The following is a 21,868-nucleotide window of genomic DNA, read 5'->3' as shown; positions in this document are numbered from 1 at the left end:
TATATGCTGATGATTTTCAAAGTTTCCACTTACAAAACGTCTCACAAAAACCCTCTTAATGGGTATCCATACATTGAAAGCAGTTCTGTAGTACTGAAAGAGCTAAATACTGATAATACATAAACATTCATAGCCAAGCAAAGGGAAGTCTATTGGTGAACTTCCTTCTGTAAAAGAATTAGAATACGAGAACAAACCGTCCTGCTTGTCACTGCACCACCTTCACTGACTCCCACTCTATTTGTTCTCAATACTTAGCTAATGATGAATGTGTCTAACTTGTTCTGTGATTAACTGTTTTGTGTGTGTGTGTGTGTGTGTGTGTTCTGCATGTGTGTCTATGTGTGTAAGCCCCATTTAGGGCAGCTCGTTCCATATCAGAAATAAAAATATCCTGTAAACATTCCATATCCTGTATTTTTTCTCTCCTTCCAAACCACTTGTTGTGTCATTAGTTGCCAGAGTATGCACTATGAAAGCCATAATAAAATTTTCTCATGAATAATTACTATGTTCATGATTTTCTTTTCTTGTTATGGTATTACTGAAAATATAAACCATACTTCTCATGTTTATTAAAATTATTATTAAAGTTCACACTTTAAAATCAGGTTCTAAACAATATGCATTATGAAATCACACATTCTGCTCTCATTCTCTTTGATACAAAAGATTTACACAAGTTGGAATGTTGAGCTTTAGATGCAAAATCAACAGTGCCTCTCCTTCCTCTCAGTGCAGGCAGCAGGGTCACAACAGTGGGGAGAAACTCTTGCCTTTATGTCAAAATGAAGAGCAGGGACATGGTACAACAGAGGAATGGGTACACACCTTGGTGCCTCAATAGGAGAACCAGGTATTTGGCTCACACAGCTCAGTCACTATAGGTAATACACAATTGTGAGAGTAACAAATGTTTGGCTGGATATTGGTAATACACAATTGTGAGAGTAACAAATGTTTGGCTGGAAATTATATGCAAAAAAGAACACATTAGTGAGAAGTTTCTGTGGTAAATGAAAGCAACACTTTTATGTGGCATTATAAAGAGCAACAAGGAGGTGGCAGCTCTGTGACAGAGTTGCTGTGGTGTCCCTATGGCTCAGCTCAAGACCAACACACCACTGCTTATACTGTCCCATAGCCAAAGCTTTTAGTGTGGCTGTGTGCCAGAAGCAGAGTGGTAAACACAGACCTCAGCCAACACTATGATAACTATCAGGAAACATGACACTCACCCATGCCAGCTCTTTCTGTGCAGTGACAGCAAGCAGCCTGTCAGTGCACAGACATTTGTGGTGTGTGACATGGCAAGGCCAATCTTTGTAGAAGAAATAATGACTGCAGTGGACAAAACTATCTACATGATCACTACACAAAGAAGAAAAAGAAAAAGAAAGGAACATATAGTATATATACCCCAAACAGACACTATGATAAATTGCCACTGAAATAGAGTTCCCAGAAGAATTGCTTCATGAGCAAGCTTTAATTGAAATATGAATATAACAGACTTCTTTCATGGAAACCTTTACATTTACTTTATGATGATCACACTGGTTTGATCTTATGGAGAGAAAGACTGAGAATGGCAGGGTGAAGTTTTGAAGTGTCTGTAGTGGAATGACAAGTGCCAACAAACAGACCACAGGAGCTGTGCAGTGACACCCTGAGCAAGGACTTTCAATTTACCAGACTTGACAAACAAGCCACCATCAGATGACAGCAGTGACCAAAGTGAACAAGAAAAATACTTTTCAAGATGACGCTGACAATTATGATGATGATGATGATGATGATTGGTATTCAGATTGAAGCTGTACTTGTACATGTTGCTGTCTGAATCAACCTTCAAGAAGTGTTGGTACAAATGTGTGCTAATCAAGTAGTGCAAGTAAGAGCAAAGTCTGTCATGGTTGAGGCAGCCGCTCCGAGGGATGGCTGACTCAGGCAGTGCTACAGCTTGTGACACAACTATTTTCATCTTATAGAGCAATGAACTAAAAAAATTATTACTGCCCATTAATTAATCTTGCCAAATTTCTGAATTACTCCTAAAGTATTTTGTTTTGTTTGTGATTTTGTGTCATGATGCACAGCACTGCACAGGCTGCAACACAAACTTTTACAGATATTGTTGCAGATTAATGCACAAGTTATTCCAAGTCAAAAATGTTATATGCATATATACATTTTGCTGCTTTATTTAGTTGTGGTGAAATTCAAGTGTGACCTGGTGACACACTACAACAGCCAGGCCGGAGGTGGGTAGCCATGCCGGAGAAACACCACCTCCACACACTTCACTGTGACACCCGCCCAGTCTGGCTGCTGTGCCCATCTCAAACTGCATTTGTACATTGAACATTTTTTCCTAGGAACAACTTGCACTTTTCCTTTAGGCAACACCCGCTAAACTCGTGCTGCAGTCTGGACTTCCGGTGCTTCCCTTCCCTGGCCTGGAGCCAATTATATTACTGTATATAGAATTTTTCATTTCTTTGAGAAGCCTGATTTAGAGATCATTAATTTTAAGTGTGAATTACTAGAACAGGATGAAGTTTGGTAACAAGACAGTGTCATAAAAGATCAAAACAGATAATTGCTATTTGTTAACTATTTAGTATGTTCACAGTACTAGATATTGACAATAATGCAGATTGGCAATGTTCTGCTAAGTATTCTCCACAAGTTAAAAGAGTGACTATAGTGCATATAAGGAACAAAGTAAAGTACATCAGATTTCGCCCTTTGGAAACTTGGTTACATGTTTAAAGCCTAAGTTGCATACATGTATAGTACACACTTTGTATGTGCAAAAATTAATGCAGTTATACCTCCACCTGTTCACCCACCTACACACCCACACCCCACACACACATACATGCATCTTTCACTCCCAAACTCAAATGCCCACAGCTTTCATCAGTGATTTTGTAAACTTCATCTATTCTTTCCAGTCTCATGTCAGATTAGTTTTAAATAGAAGCACTTCATCCTCAGTAGTGCATGTGACCTACAATCACTGTCTGAATGTCAAGTATGTAAAGATCTCATTTCCTTCAACTATTTCAGCCAGTAAGTTAATCCCCAAAACATTCATACTTTATAATATCAATCATATAACGAAGGAACAGAGGAATAAAGTTCACATAAAAATAAATATTGAAGCTTTAGGAAGGTAAAAGTCAGCAGCAATAATCTAAACTATATTACACTATATTATATGACAACATTTCTCTCCCGTCTAAAAACGCGCACAACTCTGCATAAAATAAGCTTGTGGATCTGATATCTAGATTTCTCCAGAAACTAACAAATCAGTACCTGGTGAACAGCCCCGTGTGACATCATAACCGACACCCATCCATCTGCACTCCACACTCACTTTTAAGCAGACCACTGGCTGTGCATAACACGAAACCATAAACATTAGACTATCTTATAAAACAGCAAAACTACAAACCAGTACTGTCTATGAGCCTTGTCTGTTATATTCACATCATGGTCACAGCCACAGTTTGTGAATGCTAACTTTGCATTCACTGTGTGTGTGTCTGTCATCTTGTTTCATCTCTCTCTCTACTGATACACCTCAAGCATTACCTCCATGTTGCAGAGGCAAGCACACTTGGTTATGAATCCACAGGCCCCAGTTCAAATTTGAGGCTTTTGGGTTACTTGGTAAATGGGCACCTAGGGGAAAGTGTCAAAGGTAAACTGTGGAGACGTGGATGTCACAGTGTCCTGGGGCAACAGATATCATCCACCACAGGCGCAAAGGCCAATGAGACGGAGATGAGCGTTGAGACCACGCAGAGTAACAGTGTGTGTCCCAAACTTTACCTTAATGTTTGAATCAGCATGATACAATTACAATATTTTCTTAGAAAAGAAAAACCATCCCTGCAATTATGCACACAACATATATACAAGTGTCCATACATCCAAACACACACACACACACACACACACACACACACACACTATCAGATACCATCAGGCTGAGAGAGGACCACGCTTGTTAAGGCTACCTACATACAAGTTGTTAGGGGTGTGGTGTGTACTATATATAGAGCTGCTCGCTGGCCAGGCGCTCCGTGAAGGGAACTACCAGCAGATGTGTGGAGAAGTAGAAGATGAGGCCAAAGGTGATGGAGATGGGCAGTGCCGGTAGGGCCTTCTTGAAGATTGCCAGCATGATCAGAGTGAGACACAGACCCTGGAATCAAAATTCAGTGCTACTCAGTGATTCCTTAATTCAATCTGTCCGACTTGCTACAATAACAGCAGGTTTGTAGTTTTCCTCAGAAAGTATCAAATAACCATCTTCTCCTACATCATTTATATTGGCTTATCTGTATATGTACACTGGTAGGGCCACTCACAATGAGGATGGCAATGAAGCAGGCAATAGTGGTGTTCCAGTTCCCATAGGCAGACACCTTGCCCACCAACACTGAGTAGAAGATGAAGTCCCCAAGACCCAGCTTGACTCCCCCTGCAGAAGTCATACAAAGCCAAATCATTAGAACAAACTGCATGCATCACCACAAACTGGGCATGAGTACACTAGCAAATAAAAAAAAAAACTACCTACTGTATTTCATCATCACAGAGGTGGATGAGTATGAACAATTACTAAAAACTACTACATCATTCTGGTTCGGCCAGTTCCAGCCAAGCACAAAGGAATACTCACGTTCCTCCTCTTCTTCCTCGGCAGTGAGGTCGCGGGGATGAGGACGAGGCTGGTCAATGTTGGCTGGGTTCTGTCGTATATGGCTGGCCATCTGGAACAAGATTCTGTGCTGCATTCTACCTCACCAACAAGGCCAGTCCAACTTTCATTCTTCCTCTCTCTATCCAGGACATCCTTTCATTCACACTTTCGAACTTACATTCACAGGGAGTTAACACATCCACCATGTGTGTGTGTGTGTGTGTATTTACCTAATTGTATTTACCTAATTGTAACATACGGAAAAGAGCTATGCTCGTGTTGTCCCGTCTCCATATCTATTAATGTCCAGCTTTTTCTTAAAATCATGAATATTCCTTGCGTTGACCACTTCCACGTCTAAACTATTCCATGCTTCCACCCTTCTATGAGGGAAGCTATATTTTTCACATCTCTCCTATAAGTGGCCATTTTAGTTTTTTCCCATGCCCTCTCGACATTCTTCCATTCCACATACACAGATCTTCCCTATCCATTTTTCCATGCCAATCATCACTCTGTATATTGCTATCAGGTCTCCCTTTCTTCTGTTTTCCAGGGTTGGAAGTTGCATTCTTTTCAGTCTGTCTTCATAAGTCAAATCTCTTAAGTCAGGCACCATTTTCGTTGCAGCCCTCTGTACTTTCTCTAGTTTCCTTATGTGTTTCTTTAAGTTCGAGCCCACTGTATTGTTGCATATTCAAGCCTCGGTCTTATCATTGCAGTAATTATTTTCTTCATCATTTCTTCATCTAGATATACGAACGCCACTCTTATGTTCCTCAATAAGTTCAATACTTCTCCAATTATTTTGTTTATATGTCTCTCTGGCGATAGGTCATTGGTAATTGTCACCCCAAGGTCTTTTTCTTCATGACTGGTTTTATGTCTTCATTTCCTATCTTGTACATACTCCTGATTCTTCTTTCACTCTTGCCAAACTCTATTTTCTTGCATTTTGTCGTGTTGAACTCCATTTGCCATGTACAGCTCCATTTCCATATTCTGTCCAAGTCTTCCTGGAGTAGTTCGCAATCTTTGTCACATCTCACTTTTCGTAACAATTTTGCATCGCCTGCAAATAGGCTCACATAACTGGACACCCCATCCACCATGTCATTTATGTAGACTGCGAACATTACTGGTGCCAACACTGATCCCTGTGGAACTCCACTCTCCACCAATCCCCATTCTGATGGTCTGTCCTTAATTATTGTTCTCATTTCTCTTCCTACCAAAAGTCTTCCATCCATTTTAGTAAACTGCCATGCACTCCTCCTACCATTTCAAGTTTCCAGATCAGTCTCTGGTGTGGTACCTTATCAAAGGCCTTTTTTAAATCCAGATATATTCCATCAGCCCAACCATCTCTTTCCTGTATTACATCTATCACCCTCGAATAGTAACATATCAGGTTTGTCGTGCATGAACGCCCTTTCCTAAAACCAAATTGACACTCACAAAGTATGTCATTTTTCTCCAAGAAGTCTGTCCATCTAGTCTTCACCACCCTCTCACACATCTTAGCTACCACACTTGTAAGTGACACTGGTCTATAGTTCAATGGGTCTCTTGTTACCTGATTTATAGATTGGGACAATGTTAGCTCTTTTCCAGTCTTGGGGCACTACGCCTTCCCTTAATGAGGCATCAATTACTTCACAAACTTTTTCTGCCAATTGCTCCCTGCATTCTCTTAAAATCCATCCTGATACCCCATCAGGTCCCACAGCTTTTCTCACTTCTAAACTCCCCATCATGTTCTTGATCTCCTCCACAGTTACTTGAAACTCCTTCATAATCCCTTTCTGTTCCATTACCAGTGGTTTGTCAAAAGCAGTCTCCTTTGTGAATACCTTCCGAAAGCATCCATTCATAGCCTCTGCCATTTCCCTGGGATCTTCACTGTATACTCCATTTACTTCTAAACTTTCAATACTTTCTATTTTTGATGTTGTTGTTCACATGTCTGTAAAAAGCCTTGGTTGGTCTTTACATTTATCAATTATATCCTTTTCTTGTTTCTTTCTTTCTTCTCTTCTAATCAACACATATTCATTTCTTGCTCTTTTGTAACTTTCCCACTGCTTAATCCGTCTTTTCCTTCTCCACCTCTTCCATGCATCCTCTTTTCTTGTTCTAGCCTTTTCACATCTATCGTTAAACCAGTCCTGCTTTCCAACTTCTATGTTGTCTTATTGGTACAAATTTTTCTCACCTTCTTTGTATATTTTTATAAATTCCTTCCACTTTTCATTTGCTCCTTAGCACTCTTGAATTTCATCCAATTTGTCTCTTGAAAGAATTTCTTTAGGTTTCCAAAATCTGTCTTGGCATAATTCCATCTTCCCACTTTATATTCTTCATTTCTTCTAGATTTCTCTTCGTCTATCACCTTGAACTCCAAAACTGCATGATCACTCTTTGCTAAAGGGCACTCCACCCTCATCTCCTCAATGACCATTGGCTCTGTACTAAAGACCAAGTCCAGTCTTGACGATGCTCCTCTCCTCCAAACCTAGTATCTTCTTTGACCCACTGAGTTAACACATTTTCCATTGCCAGTGTCAATAGTGTATTTCCCATGTTGTCTCTGATCCTTCCATTGACCAGTCCTCCCAACACACCTCTTTACAATTAAAATCTCCCATCATTATAGTTCGTTCACAGCCACCCAACATTTCTTCCAGACATGTTCCTGTATCACTTATCATTTCTTCATATTCCTGTACTGACCATGCATTTGTCTTAGGTGGTACGTACACCACTATGTAGTGCCTCTTTTTCCTTCATTAGTTTCTGCTCTGATCTTTAGCACTTCTGCCTTTCCCATACCTTTTTTCACTTGATCCACCTTTATATCTTTTTTAACCAGCAACATCACTCCTCCTCCCATCTTACCTACTCTATTTCTTTTCCAAACGTTATATTTCCTTCTCCAACCTTCATCAGGTCTTCTCCTCTCTCAGTTTTGTTTCAGTAAGACCCACAATATCTGGGTTCTTGTCCTCAAGTAATCGTTGAGTTCTAAAATCCCCGATATCACTCCATTTATGTTGGAATACATTACATTTCGCTCATATGTAAGTTTCTTTAGTCCTTTCTTGCTGTACTTTTCTGGGTTATGAACCACTTCCTCAGTCTCATATCCAAGATTCTCCAGAAAACTCTTTCTTCTCTCTTCTGTCCTCTCTTCATTTTTTTCAAAGCCTCCTTTCTCAACTCATTTAACATTTCTCTTCCTTTTCACCGAGATCTCTTCTCAACCAAATCTTCCTTGTTGTTTCCTGCTGGGCTAGCCTCCATGACTTCTCCACCAATTCATCTACATCCTTTTGTGACTTAAGTTTGATTCTTATTGGCCTCATACCTTCTCTTGTGAACTTTCCAATTCTATGGAAGTCCTCTATTTCTTGTACTAGGTCTTTTCCTCCTCCTGCACCACATTAATGATATTATTTATCACCTTTTTATGTTTTTCTCTCTCCATTTTACTCGGTGTCTTATCCTCCTCCACACCAAATATCACCACACATCTCTTTTGTCTACAGTTTCCTCACCAATGTCTCATTTGACTTAATAACCTTCACCACTTTCTCAGCTATCTTCTCTTCTATGATCTGTTGATCTATAATTTCAGCAAGGCCCAAAGTTTTCTCCCTGACTCTTTGATTTCCTTTTCCAGACTTGCAACTTTGTAATTTACCTCCTTTCTTTCCACTTCCTGACTTTTTTTCCATTCAGCCTGCTTCTCCATCACTTTTCCTAGAGATTCTCCACATTTTTCGCAATTCACTTTAATTAGCTTAACTTCCTCTTTCAGTGCTGCATTTTCCTTCTTCATATCGGCACAGTCTCTCTTTACATTGTCATAACTCGTTTCCAGGCCCTCATACTTTTCAAACAGTTTTTCAATTTTACCTTCTAACTCCAGAATTTTCTTCACATAAGCGCTCTTCTCCATTATTCCTTGAAACCCTGTGAAGTCTGATTCTCTTTCGAGTTCACGGCCGCCATGTTGCGCAGACGTAAACAAACCAGCTGATGGCTCAAACGCAGGCTACAGTTTATATTTACCTTCACTGGACATTATTTTGCTAATCAACAGTTAACATGACTATATGGAGACGGGACAAACATTACCAGCTCCTTTCCCACCTTGGTTACTCTTAGGTAACTGTAGAATTATAGATGATTGCTCTGAGCTCAGCGACCACCTCCGCCATCGACGATGTCCCGTTGTGTGTGTGTGTGTGTGTGTGTGTGTGTAGAGGAATATACTTCTCATTCATAAACTTGTGCTTCCTCATCACGACTATTTTAAAAGGCTACAGAATTGATCAGCCAGGTTCTCAAGCAAGTGATGAGAAGAGAGCCCTGGATATAAAAGTGCAAAGAAGGAGGAGGAAAGGAAGACCCAAGATTAGATGGGAAGACTGTATACAAGATGACAAGAAAGAGAAAGGACTGCAAACCAACATGACAGGCGACAAAGGTAAATGGAAGCGACTCATCAAAAACAGCAACCCCATTTGAAGATGAACTAATCATGTGACAACAAAGAAGTTCCCAAGACTGTTTTGCCTATTAGTAATGCAGAAATCTTGTTAATCTGTCACTGGAAAAGTAGAAACATTTTTAAAAACCCGTCTGCCTTCAAATAAAGTCTTTTAGAAGTAGTGGAGGTGTGGTGCAGAAGTGCTTATAAATATGGCCCCATAACACACCTAAAGTCAGATTTCACATCCTCTTACTCAAGGTCACTGCTTACTATAGGTTTACTCTCAATCTTGAGAGGTTGGTGGAATTATGAAGTCTCGCATTTCTTTTTCAGTCACAGATCATCCCTTCCTTGAGGTTAATTTTCCCATACATATGCTCTTCATCTCTTCTTTGGTCTTCCCACTGGTCTCCTTACAACTCTGCTCACTGTCAGTTTATTCCCAATCTTGTGAGGTTGGCCAAATTATGAAGTTTCCAATTTTTTTTTTTTTTCAGTCACAGATTATCCTTTCCTTGAGGTTAATTTTCTCCTACATAGCCTCTCCATCTCTACTTTAGTCTTCCCACTGATCTCCTTACAACTACTGACACTTCCAATACTCTTCCTTACCTTACTGAGCCTGTAGTTCTGCCTCCTCCTGACGTGCCAATAACTACACAACCTTGGCACCTTCATCATACATATATACACTTTCCATCTCAGTCTCCTTACAATTACAGACAATTTCAACACTCTTCCACACCTTACTGAGCCTGTAGTCCTCCCTCCCTACTGATGTGCCAACATCTACACAACCTCGGCACCTTCATCACATCCTACCACCCAATGAAAACCTGTAGTAGCCTTAACAGTATCCAAATCTCCACTAGACAAGTGACACAATACATTATCACCAATCTGAAAAGTTCATACAGAGTTTTTTAAGACTATTGAAGTGGTTATGTTTTTAGTGAAGATTTTGATTGGCCTGCTCTCCACGTACAAGTCAGCAGTACTCACAGGTAAGTGCCCTTCTCGGTGTAGAAAGTGACTGAGGAGACTGTTGCCACCACCACCAGCATGCACAAGGACACTGGGATGAACAGCTTGATGACATGTTGTGCTCCATACTTCAGCTCCTCTTCTTCCTCCTCCACCTCCTCCCACTCCCCTTGTGGATGCTGTGGTCTTCTGGGGTCCTGTCAGGAAGGGAGGGATCTATAAAAACTCTTTCAAATTTCCTCTAAATGCAAGACATGGAATTTAGTATGGTCTATCCCAATGCAAATCTTTTTTATATATACAAGTGTGTTTTTATGGAGAAAAACACTTCCTATGATCACCAGCAAATCATTACATCTCATTCTGCAACACTAGCAAGTAACATAGTAACTCATACAGGATAGGTTATAAAAATGTATTCAGAAATGTTTTGCTCTCTCACGACGACAATTTCTAAAGGCTTTAGTTGAAGATACTCATGTTTTTAAGAGTACTTTTATGGTTCTGGCGATACATTAGCAAGATTTCTAGTTGATCACAAAGAGAAACTGTCTTGAAAATCTGGCTAGTCATCTATGGCAACGTTAAAATTGTCGTGGTAAGAGAGGAAGGCGTTTCTGAATATGGCTGATAGTGTCTGTCTGTCTTCTTATTCTCCCCTTATACTCACTCATTTCTAGTCATTTCCTTCCTAGTCCTCACCTGTGGATTGGGTCTGGCCACAGGAGGTGCTGGCCCATCCCTTCTGGTGGGTTCAGGCTGGCCATTGCCCTCTGGTGTCCTCTGATGGCGCCGCACCACTCCCTCCCGTGGCTGACTGTTGGAGTGTGCTGCCTCCTCCTCCCCTGCAGCACCGCCATCATGCTGCCGGCCAGATTGATGACTTAGACTGTGCTTAGTGACCTGTTCTGCCTGGCTGGATACAGTGGCAGTGGTGCAAAATGACGATCAAAGCCCCATGGTAAGGTCTAGGTTAGATTAGGGCTGTTGGAGAGGTCCTGTGGCTACAATTGTGTCCTTAACTCCTTCAATACTGGACACATTCTTCTTACCTTGAGATTTGTGTACAATTAAACCATTTTATTGACATGAGAAAGGGTCTATGGAATTTAGAAGATATATAACCACTGTCTTCACTATTTTAATCCTCGACATAAGTTTCTGAAGCTGTATAAAATCACTAAATAGTAAGCAGAATGAATATGAAAATGTGTCATGGTGCTCAACGGGTTAAGGGGATCTAGAGAGGCAAAACACCCTTATTTGGTTAGATTATTAGGTTGACGGAAGTTTTAAGACATTTATCCTATTCTTTTGGATAACTCTCTTGGATCTGCTTGGGGACTGGCATCTAAGTGGACCTTTTTGTTTAATTATCTTTATTGCCCTTGCCCAGATTTTCCTCTTACATAAATAAAATCTATGAGGTAATAATGCTATAGGAAAACATACTTGAGAATAAAATGGAAGAAATAATAAAAGAAACTGACAAAAATACGAAATGGAAGACTCAAACAACGTAAAATAACACGTCACATAAGAAAAGCAAAGACATGAGAACAGCGCTAATGCAAACAGCCGTGGTGAGTGTGTGGGTGTGAGTGGGTGGTGACTCAACGCACTCATCTCACCATCTCCACTGCCACAACCACGGACACACACACACACACACAAACACACAACACACCCCAAAGCACCTAGTAATAAAAAGAAACCCAAAACACGACAGGAAGTGAAGGAAATAACTCCTAGATACCTCAGCAGCTCCCTCCTCTTGATTCTTCCTCTTCTTTCCCTTGGTCCCAGCGTCTTCTACTATCGCCAGCTTATCATCTCGGTCAATATTCACATGACCGTCCATCGTCTAGTATCCTCCAGGGCCAGCCGCGGCACTCAATGAGACTGTAATGGCAGATAGGGGAAAGACTTTGCTGGATTTCCCTGTTGACAATCTTTGTTTGTGTGACGCAGAGACACCTGGCGGCTCTCTCTAAATTAGGCCCTTCTCATTTGTTTAACTCTATTTGGCTGTTTTTGGCCACTTCTATCACCTTTTACTGATCTTTTATTTTTTCTTATTCTTTTTTAGTGTGTTTCCTTTATATTTACTATTTCTATTGGCGATATTAAGTTTTTTCCGGTTCTTGTTCGTCATTTTGTTTCATATGCATATATAGCCATTTTTTTTACTTTTGTCCATGTTATGTTTACTTTCTTTACAGTTTGCTCTTTTTTTTACATATAGAAAAGTTATCTAGGTAATTTTCGTTCGTCATTTCTTTCAAAGGTATAATATTTACTGCAGAGACAGAGAAGCGTTTCGCTCTTGGTTGACAGCGCTGGGAGTCAGGAGAGGCGCCGTTATTATTATTATTTCAGCGTCTCCTTCATTTCAGTTCTTCACAAGCGTCATGGATATTTTCTTATCCCTCCTTTTCTTCCTCCCGCTATTGTCATTTATCATCGGTTATGTGGGTAGTTTTTGAGGTCATTGCTTTATTTGTTTAGGTTTTCGTTACATGTGATCGTGGGAACAGTTGGAAATTTGGGCAGATGAGACATTGATGGATAAATAACAACACACATCTTCCTGTACCAAGCTTAAGCAGAATCAAGCAACACTATTCATTAGTTAAGGTTAGTAACTTCGTAGAGTGGTGCCACGGTGGCTGGCAGGACGGGACGGCGTCACCTCAGTCCACCTAACCTCACAGCTTGGCCATAACACCCTCCTCTTCAGGCTGCATTATCAGGTATTATGGGTTATCTGGGTAGCTTTTGAGATTAATGCTTTATTTCTTTAGGTTTTCGTTACATGTGAGAGTGGAAACAGTTGGAATCTCTGGCAAACAGAAGGTAAACAAGTAGTCGGTCAGCTTACGGGAAGTCAGGTCGTCCCTGTTATCAGTAAGTATTGGCTTCATTTCTCGCTCATTGTAAGTCAAACATGGCTCACATTGGAGCCACTTGCCTATCATTATATCACATCACATCATGTAGACTCGATATGGCCTAATTTTGTTGTGATGAGAGGCAAGATGGCTGCCCTGCCAGCCAGCCGGTCCACTGAGAGTGCCGCCTCTTAGCTCCGCCCACCTGCCGGTTCAAGTGCTTATTCGTAACTTTTCCTAACTAAATTATTCGGTGTTTTTATTATGATTTTAAGGTTTCTTTGAATCTTTCGTTGCTGTTGAAGTGCTTTCCGCGCCTCTGTTTAGCGTTTAGGGGTGTTTTGTGGGAGCAAGTATGAGCCTTTTTAACCGTCAAAATTTCCTTCTTCGTATTAGGAGCTTTTTTATTTCAAGCTCTAACCGGACATCTATGGTATAAAAAGATCGTCTATGTTCTTTTAGGTGTAAAATCAACCCATTGAGTCAAATATGAGTTCTATGAAATGGTGTTTAGTCCTATTTGACGCAAGTTTTATATTTTTTATTTTATTTGTTTACGTTTCTGCTTCACGTTCTAACTCGTTGTAGAATGCCCCAAAAGATATCTCAGACTCTGTAAAGGGTATTAAAATACTCATCGAGTTAAAATGGCTGAACTTCACAAGAGTTTTTAATGCATTTAGATTTTAATGTTTTTTTTTACCTAAATGTTTTTTCATTCGTTCACTTCTGGTTCTAGGTAAGTGTTGGATGCCCAAGAAGAGAGTTTATATTCTCTAGTATTTTTTAAAAGAAGTAAAAAGTTGAAATGGGTGGACGTTTCAATAGTGTTATAAGTGAAAATGTTTTTATACTTTTACCATACTTCATTTTCACATTTTTTTAAAAACTACATAGGCTGAAGATGTTTTTATAATTTGAATGTTAGTTAAAGTATCTGTCAAGTCATAAAATATCAAGCATTCGGCCATGGCTTCTCTTTTTCTAAAAGTCAATTTTAAAATGAGTTCCGTTACGTACGTAAAATCACCAACGGTCACCAGCCCGCCCAGCCATGGGGTGTGACGTCATCGAGTGGGCGGAGCTGGCTCAGGAGTCGTCTGCCGTCTGCCTGCCGGTTGTGTTTAGCTAATATTTGGCACACTTAACATTGTTTTTCAGCCACTGGTGTCACTAAATGGAGCCACATGACTATGCTTGGCTATCAGCTGTTCAGATAATACTGTCAGTGGTGGGTGTTGGTGTAGTGAAAGCTTACATAAGTCAGGTAGAATGGTGATGGCGGCGGCGGCGTCTTCGGCAGCCGCGACTGCGTTCTTCACCTCTACGCAAGCGTCACTTGAGCGTTCTGATTGTGTTTTTGTGTCAAATTTGCCTTTTCTCTTCTTCATCCTTCACCACAGCTTCACTCAACTCTTCTCCCTCCTCAAAACCTACTTTTCCTCCTCTTCCTCGAGTTGTGGAGTGTTTGAGTGTGTTTTGGGGTTTATTTAGTGTATTCTGGATAAATATGATGTGTTTTGGGAATATTTTGTGTTGGTTTGGGTGTATCTTGTGTGTATTAAGCGTGGTACATCGCACTGTTACACGAAGATTGGTAATGAGCTCCGATCGCTACTACTGAGAGTGAAAAGCTAATCGCGCACTGTGTGTGTGTTTCACTGTTTGATCTGTTGCAGTCTCTGACGAGACAGCCAGACGTTACCCTACGGAGCGAGCTCAGAGCTCATTATTTCCGATCTTTGGATAGGCCTGAGACCAGGCACACACCACACACCGGGACAACAAGGTCACAACTCCTCGATTTACATCCCGTACCTACTCACTGCTAGGTGAACAGGGGCTACACGTGAAAGGAGACACACCCAAATATCTCCACCCGGCCGGGAAATCGAACCCTGGTCCTCTGGCTTGTGTGTGTGTGTGTGTGTGTGTGTGTGTGTGTGTTTATGTATCCAACTAGATAAAATACACGCTCTCACACGCTCACACACGCGCCCACTACGCAAACTTTACCGCTGGTTTGTGTCACCTGTGCTACCAAACACTAAAATGAAACGGTTTGCTCTCTCTCTCTCTCTCTCTCTCTCTCTCTCTCTCTCTCTCTCTCTCTCTCTCTCTCTCTCTCTCCAATATCAAAAGTATACAACTGACTCTGAAGGCATAACTATAAAAGAATTTAATAATGATAATGATGTAATTGGGGGCGAACTTTTATCTGCCACTGACTCTCTCTCTCTCTCTCTCTCTCTAGGTGAACGTTTAGATGAAGAGGAACTGTGAATCACCCCGGTCGTGCCTGAAGCCTCCTCGAGACGTGTTGGTGTGTTGCAAGACTCGACCTGAGGAGTCACTCGTGGACAAGGAAAATATTCATACCAGAGTGGGAAAGATACAATTATTAACCACTTCGTGTTGTTCCGTAAGGCTTTGTAAAACGTTTAGCTCAGAAATACCGGAACTGTCTCTCTAGGAAGATATTTATGGTTCGTGTTGTTGCTGTTATTGTTGTTGTTGTTGTTTTGAATGATTTTTGCCTTGCTGGGAGTTGGACTATAGGAAGCTTTTGTTATTACTGATGTTGTTGTTGTTGCTACTGTTGCTTTGAATGGGCTTGTCTTCCTGGGCATTTGAATTTTACCAGACTACACAATCGCAAGTTTTCCTTTTCCTTCTTTTCCAAATTTCGTAATTTGTTTTTAATGTCTTTACTTGTTATCACATAACTAAAATGCCTTATATACTTTGATTTCTTCTTAGATTTATTTCATTTCGTTATTCTGTTTACTTATTTATCTATTTACTTTCTTTTTAGGGGGTCGGGGATGTGACTTCTGGCTCTCCGTTGTGTACATGCAGTTAACCCTTATCGCCAGCCATCTAGACTCGCGTGGCAGGGATTATCGCCAGCCTTCTAGACTCGCGTGGCAGGGATTAACGACCTAGAGATGAAAGCTACACAATCTTTATCGCGCACTGCAGCCAACTCGTGGGTTCAGGGAAAGAAGTGCAGCAAGGGAACGGAGGATGGAGGAAACGTAACGAATAAAAGAATTGGTTGAAAAGGAGGAAAAAAATAACCTTTGTGAGTCTTCGGTGCTTCGCGGAATATAAAGTTTTGAAGGTACGGATTCTCAGTCCTCTGCTCGCAAACCTTTTAACTGCCTGTACAAGACAAAGGGAATACTGAAACAGAGAGAGAGAGAGAGAGAGAGAGAGAGAGAGAGAGAGAGAGAGAGAGTGTGTGTGTGTGTGTGTGTTGGGATATTTAGTTGATGTTATAGTCCCAAATTATCTGCGAGCGTGTGTGTGTGTGTGTGTGTGTGTGTGTGTGTAGGTGGGGAGGGAAAGAAAGCCAGCAACAAAGTGATTGTTAGTCGGATCTCACACTTTCCCTCCAAGACAGTGACTATGAATACAATACACTCAGATTGGGTTATGAAACTTAGATCAATGCGCAGTTGTGTGGCTGTGGTGTAGCCTATATGTCGCTACACCACACCTAACCCTCACACCACGGCCAACTAGCGCCTCGAAATGCACCTGCCTATAGAACATTTACCACTTAACAAACCCTGTACCTTCACCTCTCCCAACATCCCACAAACTCGTGTTACACTCTGTACAAACGTATATGTTATTGTTATTATTATTATTATTATTATTATTAGTAGTAGTAGTAGTAGTAGTGTTTATTTTTATTTTTTCTGGAAGTTTATGGATTTTTTTCTCATGATTATGAAATTTTCTTCGTCTCTCTTAATTTTATTTTTGTGGTTTGCATAAACATGAAATTATAAAGAGATAGAACTTGTTTTATTATTATTATTACTATTGTTGTTGTTGTTATTATTATTATTACTTTTAGTATTGGTAGCAGCACTTCCCTGGTTCACCTACTTATTCTAAATCTTATGTAATAGCTTGACGTGAGGGAAGTCCACAACACAAAGAGCGAGAGAGGAGCGGAAAATCTTGGTCTGTGTGACTACAACAAGCTGTAAAAAATTGACTTGTGACTTGTGAACAGTTTACAGATACTTAGTGGTGGTGGTGTTGTGGATGGCCGCCAACTCTTGCCACACACACACACACACACACACACACACACACACACACACACACTCCTCCTTTATTGCTTGTCTTTATTCGGTGTGTTCTCGAGAGGTGCATCACTGGCGCGTTCCATTAAGTGTCTAATCTACAAAACATAAACAGTAAAGTTATTTATATAAAGCCTCACTTCTCATCACAGCTCAGTCTTGGTATCATTAAGTAAATAGATCCACATTTCACCAGTAACCTACCCACTGATATATACTACTACTACTACTACTACTACTATGATGATTTTTATTACTAGGATAACTACTCAAGATTTAGTCTTAACATACATCAAAGCAAAGACCTTCCTCACAGCCACCATAACCTCTGACTGTGAGTAACGGGGAGAGCAGAAAAACAATGGAATCCGTACTGTAGCATTTCACGTCCCCGAGGAAGATAAATGAGAAGAATATTGGAAGAGCAGTGAGGCGAGGCGGTGGTAGCATCCCTGACCCCCGTACTTAAGTTAGTTGGCCCTTAAATCCTCGCCTTTACAACCGTTTTCTGTATCTCGCCCTGACTGAAGGCCTCTCGGGGAAAGTTACTGTGATGTAAGCTGGGAGTTTTAAGAATGCATAATAAAGTTTACCAGGGAGACGTGTGTGTGTGTGTGTGTGTGAGGGAGGGGGATGAAAGTTGGAGTGATTAAGGAATTCTGAATGTAGAGAGAGAGAGAGAGAGTCTTTGAGAGGGAATGACCACCGACTAAGGGGCACATGCCACTCCCTCCTTCCTTTCTCTCTCTCTCTCTCTCTCTCTCTCTCTCTCTCTCTCTCTCTCTCTCTGTCACGTCACGGTCACACAGTTCGCGGCCGTGACAAGACGTGACGCGCTGACAGATTCATTTCCTGTGTGTCTGAGAGGGAATATGTTTATTGTCTTATTTTGCTTCGTTTATTTTCTATTGTTTTATTTTACTGTTGTGTTCACTTGTCTTTTTTTCACCTTCTGAGCTCTATTTTGTTGTATTTTCTTGATTCAGGCTGTGTTTATTTATTTATTTATTTATTTTTGTGTGTTTGGGAGAGAGAGGGGTTTAACTCCATCAGTACTGGGACGCATTTTCATCATGAGTTTAGGGTACGATTAGACCATTTTATTTACATTAGAGAGGATCTATGGAGGTCAGAAGGTTAATGGCCATATGTTTTCCAAGCTATTTAGAATCACCAAATATTAAATAGAATAAATATGAAAGCGTGTCATGGCACTGAAGAGGTTAATGATATACTTTGTTCATAGGTTTGAATATAATTGTAACATATGCATTTAAAAGACCCTTCATATATAGATGATGCAATTATATACATACTTACAACTCGCAATAAATTACAAGTTTCAAAAGAGTTCTGCCTCACGTGATCTTTTATTTATACCCCATCTTGCAAATATACACAAGTTAATCCTTTCAGTACCATGACGCGTTTCCCTATTCATTCTGCTTACTATTTGGCGGTTTTATACAGCTTCAGAAACTCATGTGTGGATTAGAATAGTGGAGACTGTGGCTATTAATCTTCTGACCTTCATAGACCTTTCCTGATATCAATAAAATCATCTAATCGCACCAAAAACTCATGTTGAAAATGCGTCCGAATACTAAAGGGGTTAACGTCTTTACTCCATTCATCTATCTTCATCTACATATCTTCATCCACCCGTCTTCTACATGCATAACCTCATTTTTCTTCTCTTTTCCATCTACACGTCTCCTCCAGTCATGCATCTTCCTTCGTGACTCGCATCCTTATCAGTTGCATCACAGTATCTTCCTGCTTTTCCTCCAATTCTTCTGATTTTTCCCTGTATGGTGTTATGAATTTTGTGATTGTAATTAAATGTAGACTCGTATTTTTACCAGTTATATCAAATTTCACCCTTCACTCCTCTTCTTTTTACTCTAACTCTTCTTATATTCTCGTTAAACTATTTTCTTGTATAGTGTTATGAATTTTGTGACTATAAGAGAAGCTAAACACGTATTCTTACCAGTTCCTTCATATTTCACCCTTCACTAGTATGTCCTCCTATTTTTTCTCCTCTAACTCTTCTTATTTTCTCGTTAAACCATTTTCCTGCCTAGTGTTGTAATTTTTGTGACTTTAATTGACACTAGATTCGTATTTTTACTAGTTACATCATACTTCACCCTTCACTACTATGTCTTCTTATAGTCCCGTCAACCCATTTCCCTGTAATATGATGTAATTTTTGTCACTTAATTGAAAGGAGATACGTATTCTTAACACTTACATCACTCGCCATTCACTACTATGTGCTCTTTTTTTCTCTAACTCCTCTTATGTTCCTGTCAAGCCATTTCCCTGTCCAGTGTTGTGTGAATTTTGTGGCCCTAAGTGAAGGCAGACACAGGTGGTGGTTTACCTGGGAATTACTTAAAGGGAAGGTACACATGGGGGTCTATGAGGTGTGAAAGTTATGGTCTCTGTAATCTCGTGTATTTGTTGGATTTAATGTGCAGTTCAGTAAGTCTTTCATTCCGTCAAGTGTGTTTAGCGAGGAGGAGAGAGGAGGAAGGAGTGTAGGTTGTGGAGGAGGAGGAGGAGGATTGCGTGATGATGGTAAATATCTTTTTTGTAGTAATCTTCCTTGCACAGATAACCTATTCCTCACCCTAGACCAATCTTCCTCATCTTCCTCCTCTACCTCCTCCTCCTCTTCTTCCTCTTCCTCTTCCTCTTACTTTCCAGGATGCTGCTCTATGTATCCTTCCACCTTTCCATATTCCCCATAGTAAGATTCGTATTCTCAAACACCTCTGCGTTTCATCTCCATCATTTCAAGAGGGTTTATTTAAGTTTACATGAGGTATGGAAGTTCTAGAGGCATTATATATTGGAGAAATACTATTGAAAACCCCGCTAATCATCTCTGTGGCCTTGAAATAGTAGTGGTGAGAGAGCAAAACGTTTCTGAATACCTGAAATAGAGACCAGTATTACCACCCTTCCACATACATTGAAGCATCCACGCATCCACTCATGCTTTTAGAATCCACCCATTAACCCTCCCCTGTGTTGCGAGAATTGGTACCTTGAACAATGAGAGAGAAAAACGAACGATGTAGGAAAGCTAAGTAACATGTTATTTTCCTACAGTAAAATCCCAACTTTCGCTCCAGACTTTGTGACGCGAGGAACACTGACCTTGTTCGCAGAGTTGGCATGATTGGTACACTTCATCTGCTGGAGTGTGTGTGTGTGTGTGTGTGTGTGTGTGTGTGTGTGTGTGTGTGTGTGTGTGTGTGTGTGTGTGTGCAGGATGTCATGACGGCAGGAAGGGCACAAGTGACATCACATAATCTTGTCATGGGGACATCCCACCGCGCGAACACACACACACACACACACACACACACACACACACACCATGACATACAATCTTGAAACATACGAGAATCAACAACTATGATTTCCATTGCACATGTGTGTGTGTGTGTGTGTGTGTGTGTGTGTGTGTGTGTGTGTGTGTGTGTGTGTGTGTCCTGTGTTTGTGTGTGTGTGTCCTTCTTGTCCTACTCTGTTTGTTGTTGTTTTTACAGTAAATATTTTTTTCTTCTTTTTACTCTTTTCTTTTTTTTTCCTTCATCTACTATACTACTACTACTACTACTACTACTACTACTACTACTACTACTACTACTACTACTATCACCACTACCACCACCACTATCACCGCATACGTGACAGGGGCGGCGTTGCAACACTTAGACGTGAACGAAGCCTGTAGGAATCACTGCAGGAGGCGAAGCAGCTGATTAACTCCACGTGGTGTGACCAACTCTAGGAAAGCCAGCCACGGTTCGCCACCTTCACCAAAACCCTTGTAATCTTTTCCTACTCCCCATTCCTCCATCCCGCCTCGCCTGTATTGAGAAACGCTTTGTTCTGTTACCACGACTTTTCAAAGGTCACAATGATGATAAACCAGGGTATCAAGACTTTTGTTACAGTTAATAGGGTAGAAATGTTGCTAATCTGTCACTAGAACTATAAAAAAAAACACTTCTAAATCTAACTAGAGCCTTTAGAAAGTAATTTTATTGAGAAATAATTTACTCTCACCACGACTAGTACGTACGTATTTTTAAAGACCACAGCGATGAAAGGCGGGGTTCTTAAGACTATTTCCCTTGTCGATAATGTAGAAATATCACTAAAATCCCACTAGAACCTTATAAACATCCTTAAAAGCCCTTGCAAACTCAACTAGACCCTTTGGAAAGTAATGAAAGGGTGGTGAAGAAGTGTTTCAAACCCTACCTTTCAAGTTCTACGCACCGGATGTGAGGACCAGGAGTGGCAGTGGTGAGTGACTTGAGTGTTAGGGGAAGCGTTGGGGAATTGTGAGGGTAAGATGCCGGGGATGGGGAGTTGGGCAAGGTGGAAGCGGGTTGATTCTAGGTTACGCGCGCTTCTATGGAAAATTTAGAATAGTTACTGTTGTTGTTGTCATTATCGTTGTCTCCTGTCACGTGTACCCCTGTGCTGAGGAAATGAAGTGGTGATGGTGGTGGTGGTAGTGGTGATGTGTGTGTGCGCCGCTTTTGTATTCTCTACTGTTTGTGTATTTTCTCACTCTCCCCACGACACACACACACACACACACACACACACACACACACACACACACACACACACACAC

General features: G+C 40.7%; 1 protein-coding gene and 1 long non-coding RNA gene across 2 annotated transcripts; one reads left to right on the top strand and one right to left on the bottom strand.

Annotated features, from left to right (window-relative positions):
• Positions 1-558: 558 nt before the first annotated feature.
• Positions 559-12,192, bottom strand: LOC123510864 (presenilin-1-like). The gene is made up of 7 exons (XM_045266305.1): positions 11,962-12,192; positions 10,908-11,069; positions 10,223-10,402; positions 10,015-10,121; positions 4,703-4,818; positions 4,389-4,501; positions 559-4,222 (listed from the first exon to the last, which is right to left on the bottom strand). Exons 1-7 carry the CDS (start codon positions 12,064-12,066, stop codon positions 4,067-4,069), a joined length of 939 nt encoding a protein of 312 aa, XP_045122240.1. The 5' UTR covers positions 12,067-12,192; the 3' UTR covers positions 559-4,066.
• A 372-nt stretch (positions 12,193-12,564) lies between these two features.
• Positions 12,565-16,720, top strand: LOC123510914. Its single transcript, XR_006676640.1, has 3 exons — positions 12,565-12,958; positions 15,351-15,582; positions 15,912-16,720. It is a non-coding gene; the product is annotated as an uncharacterized LOC123510914 (long non-coding RNA).
• Positions 16,721-21,868: the final 5,148 nt, after the last annotated feature.

The sequence above is a fragment of the Portunus trituberculatus genome, chromosome 30, assembly GCF_017591435.1.
Source record: "Portunus trituberculatus isolate SZX2019 chromosome 30, ASM1759143v1, whole genome shotgun sequence".
NCBI lineage: Eukaryota > Metazoa > Arthropoda > Malacostraca > Decapoda > Portunidae > Portunus > Portunus trituberculatus.
This window is presented reverse-complemented; position numbering and strand designations above follow the sequence as displayed.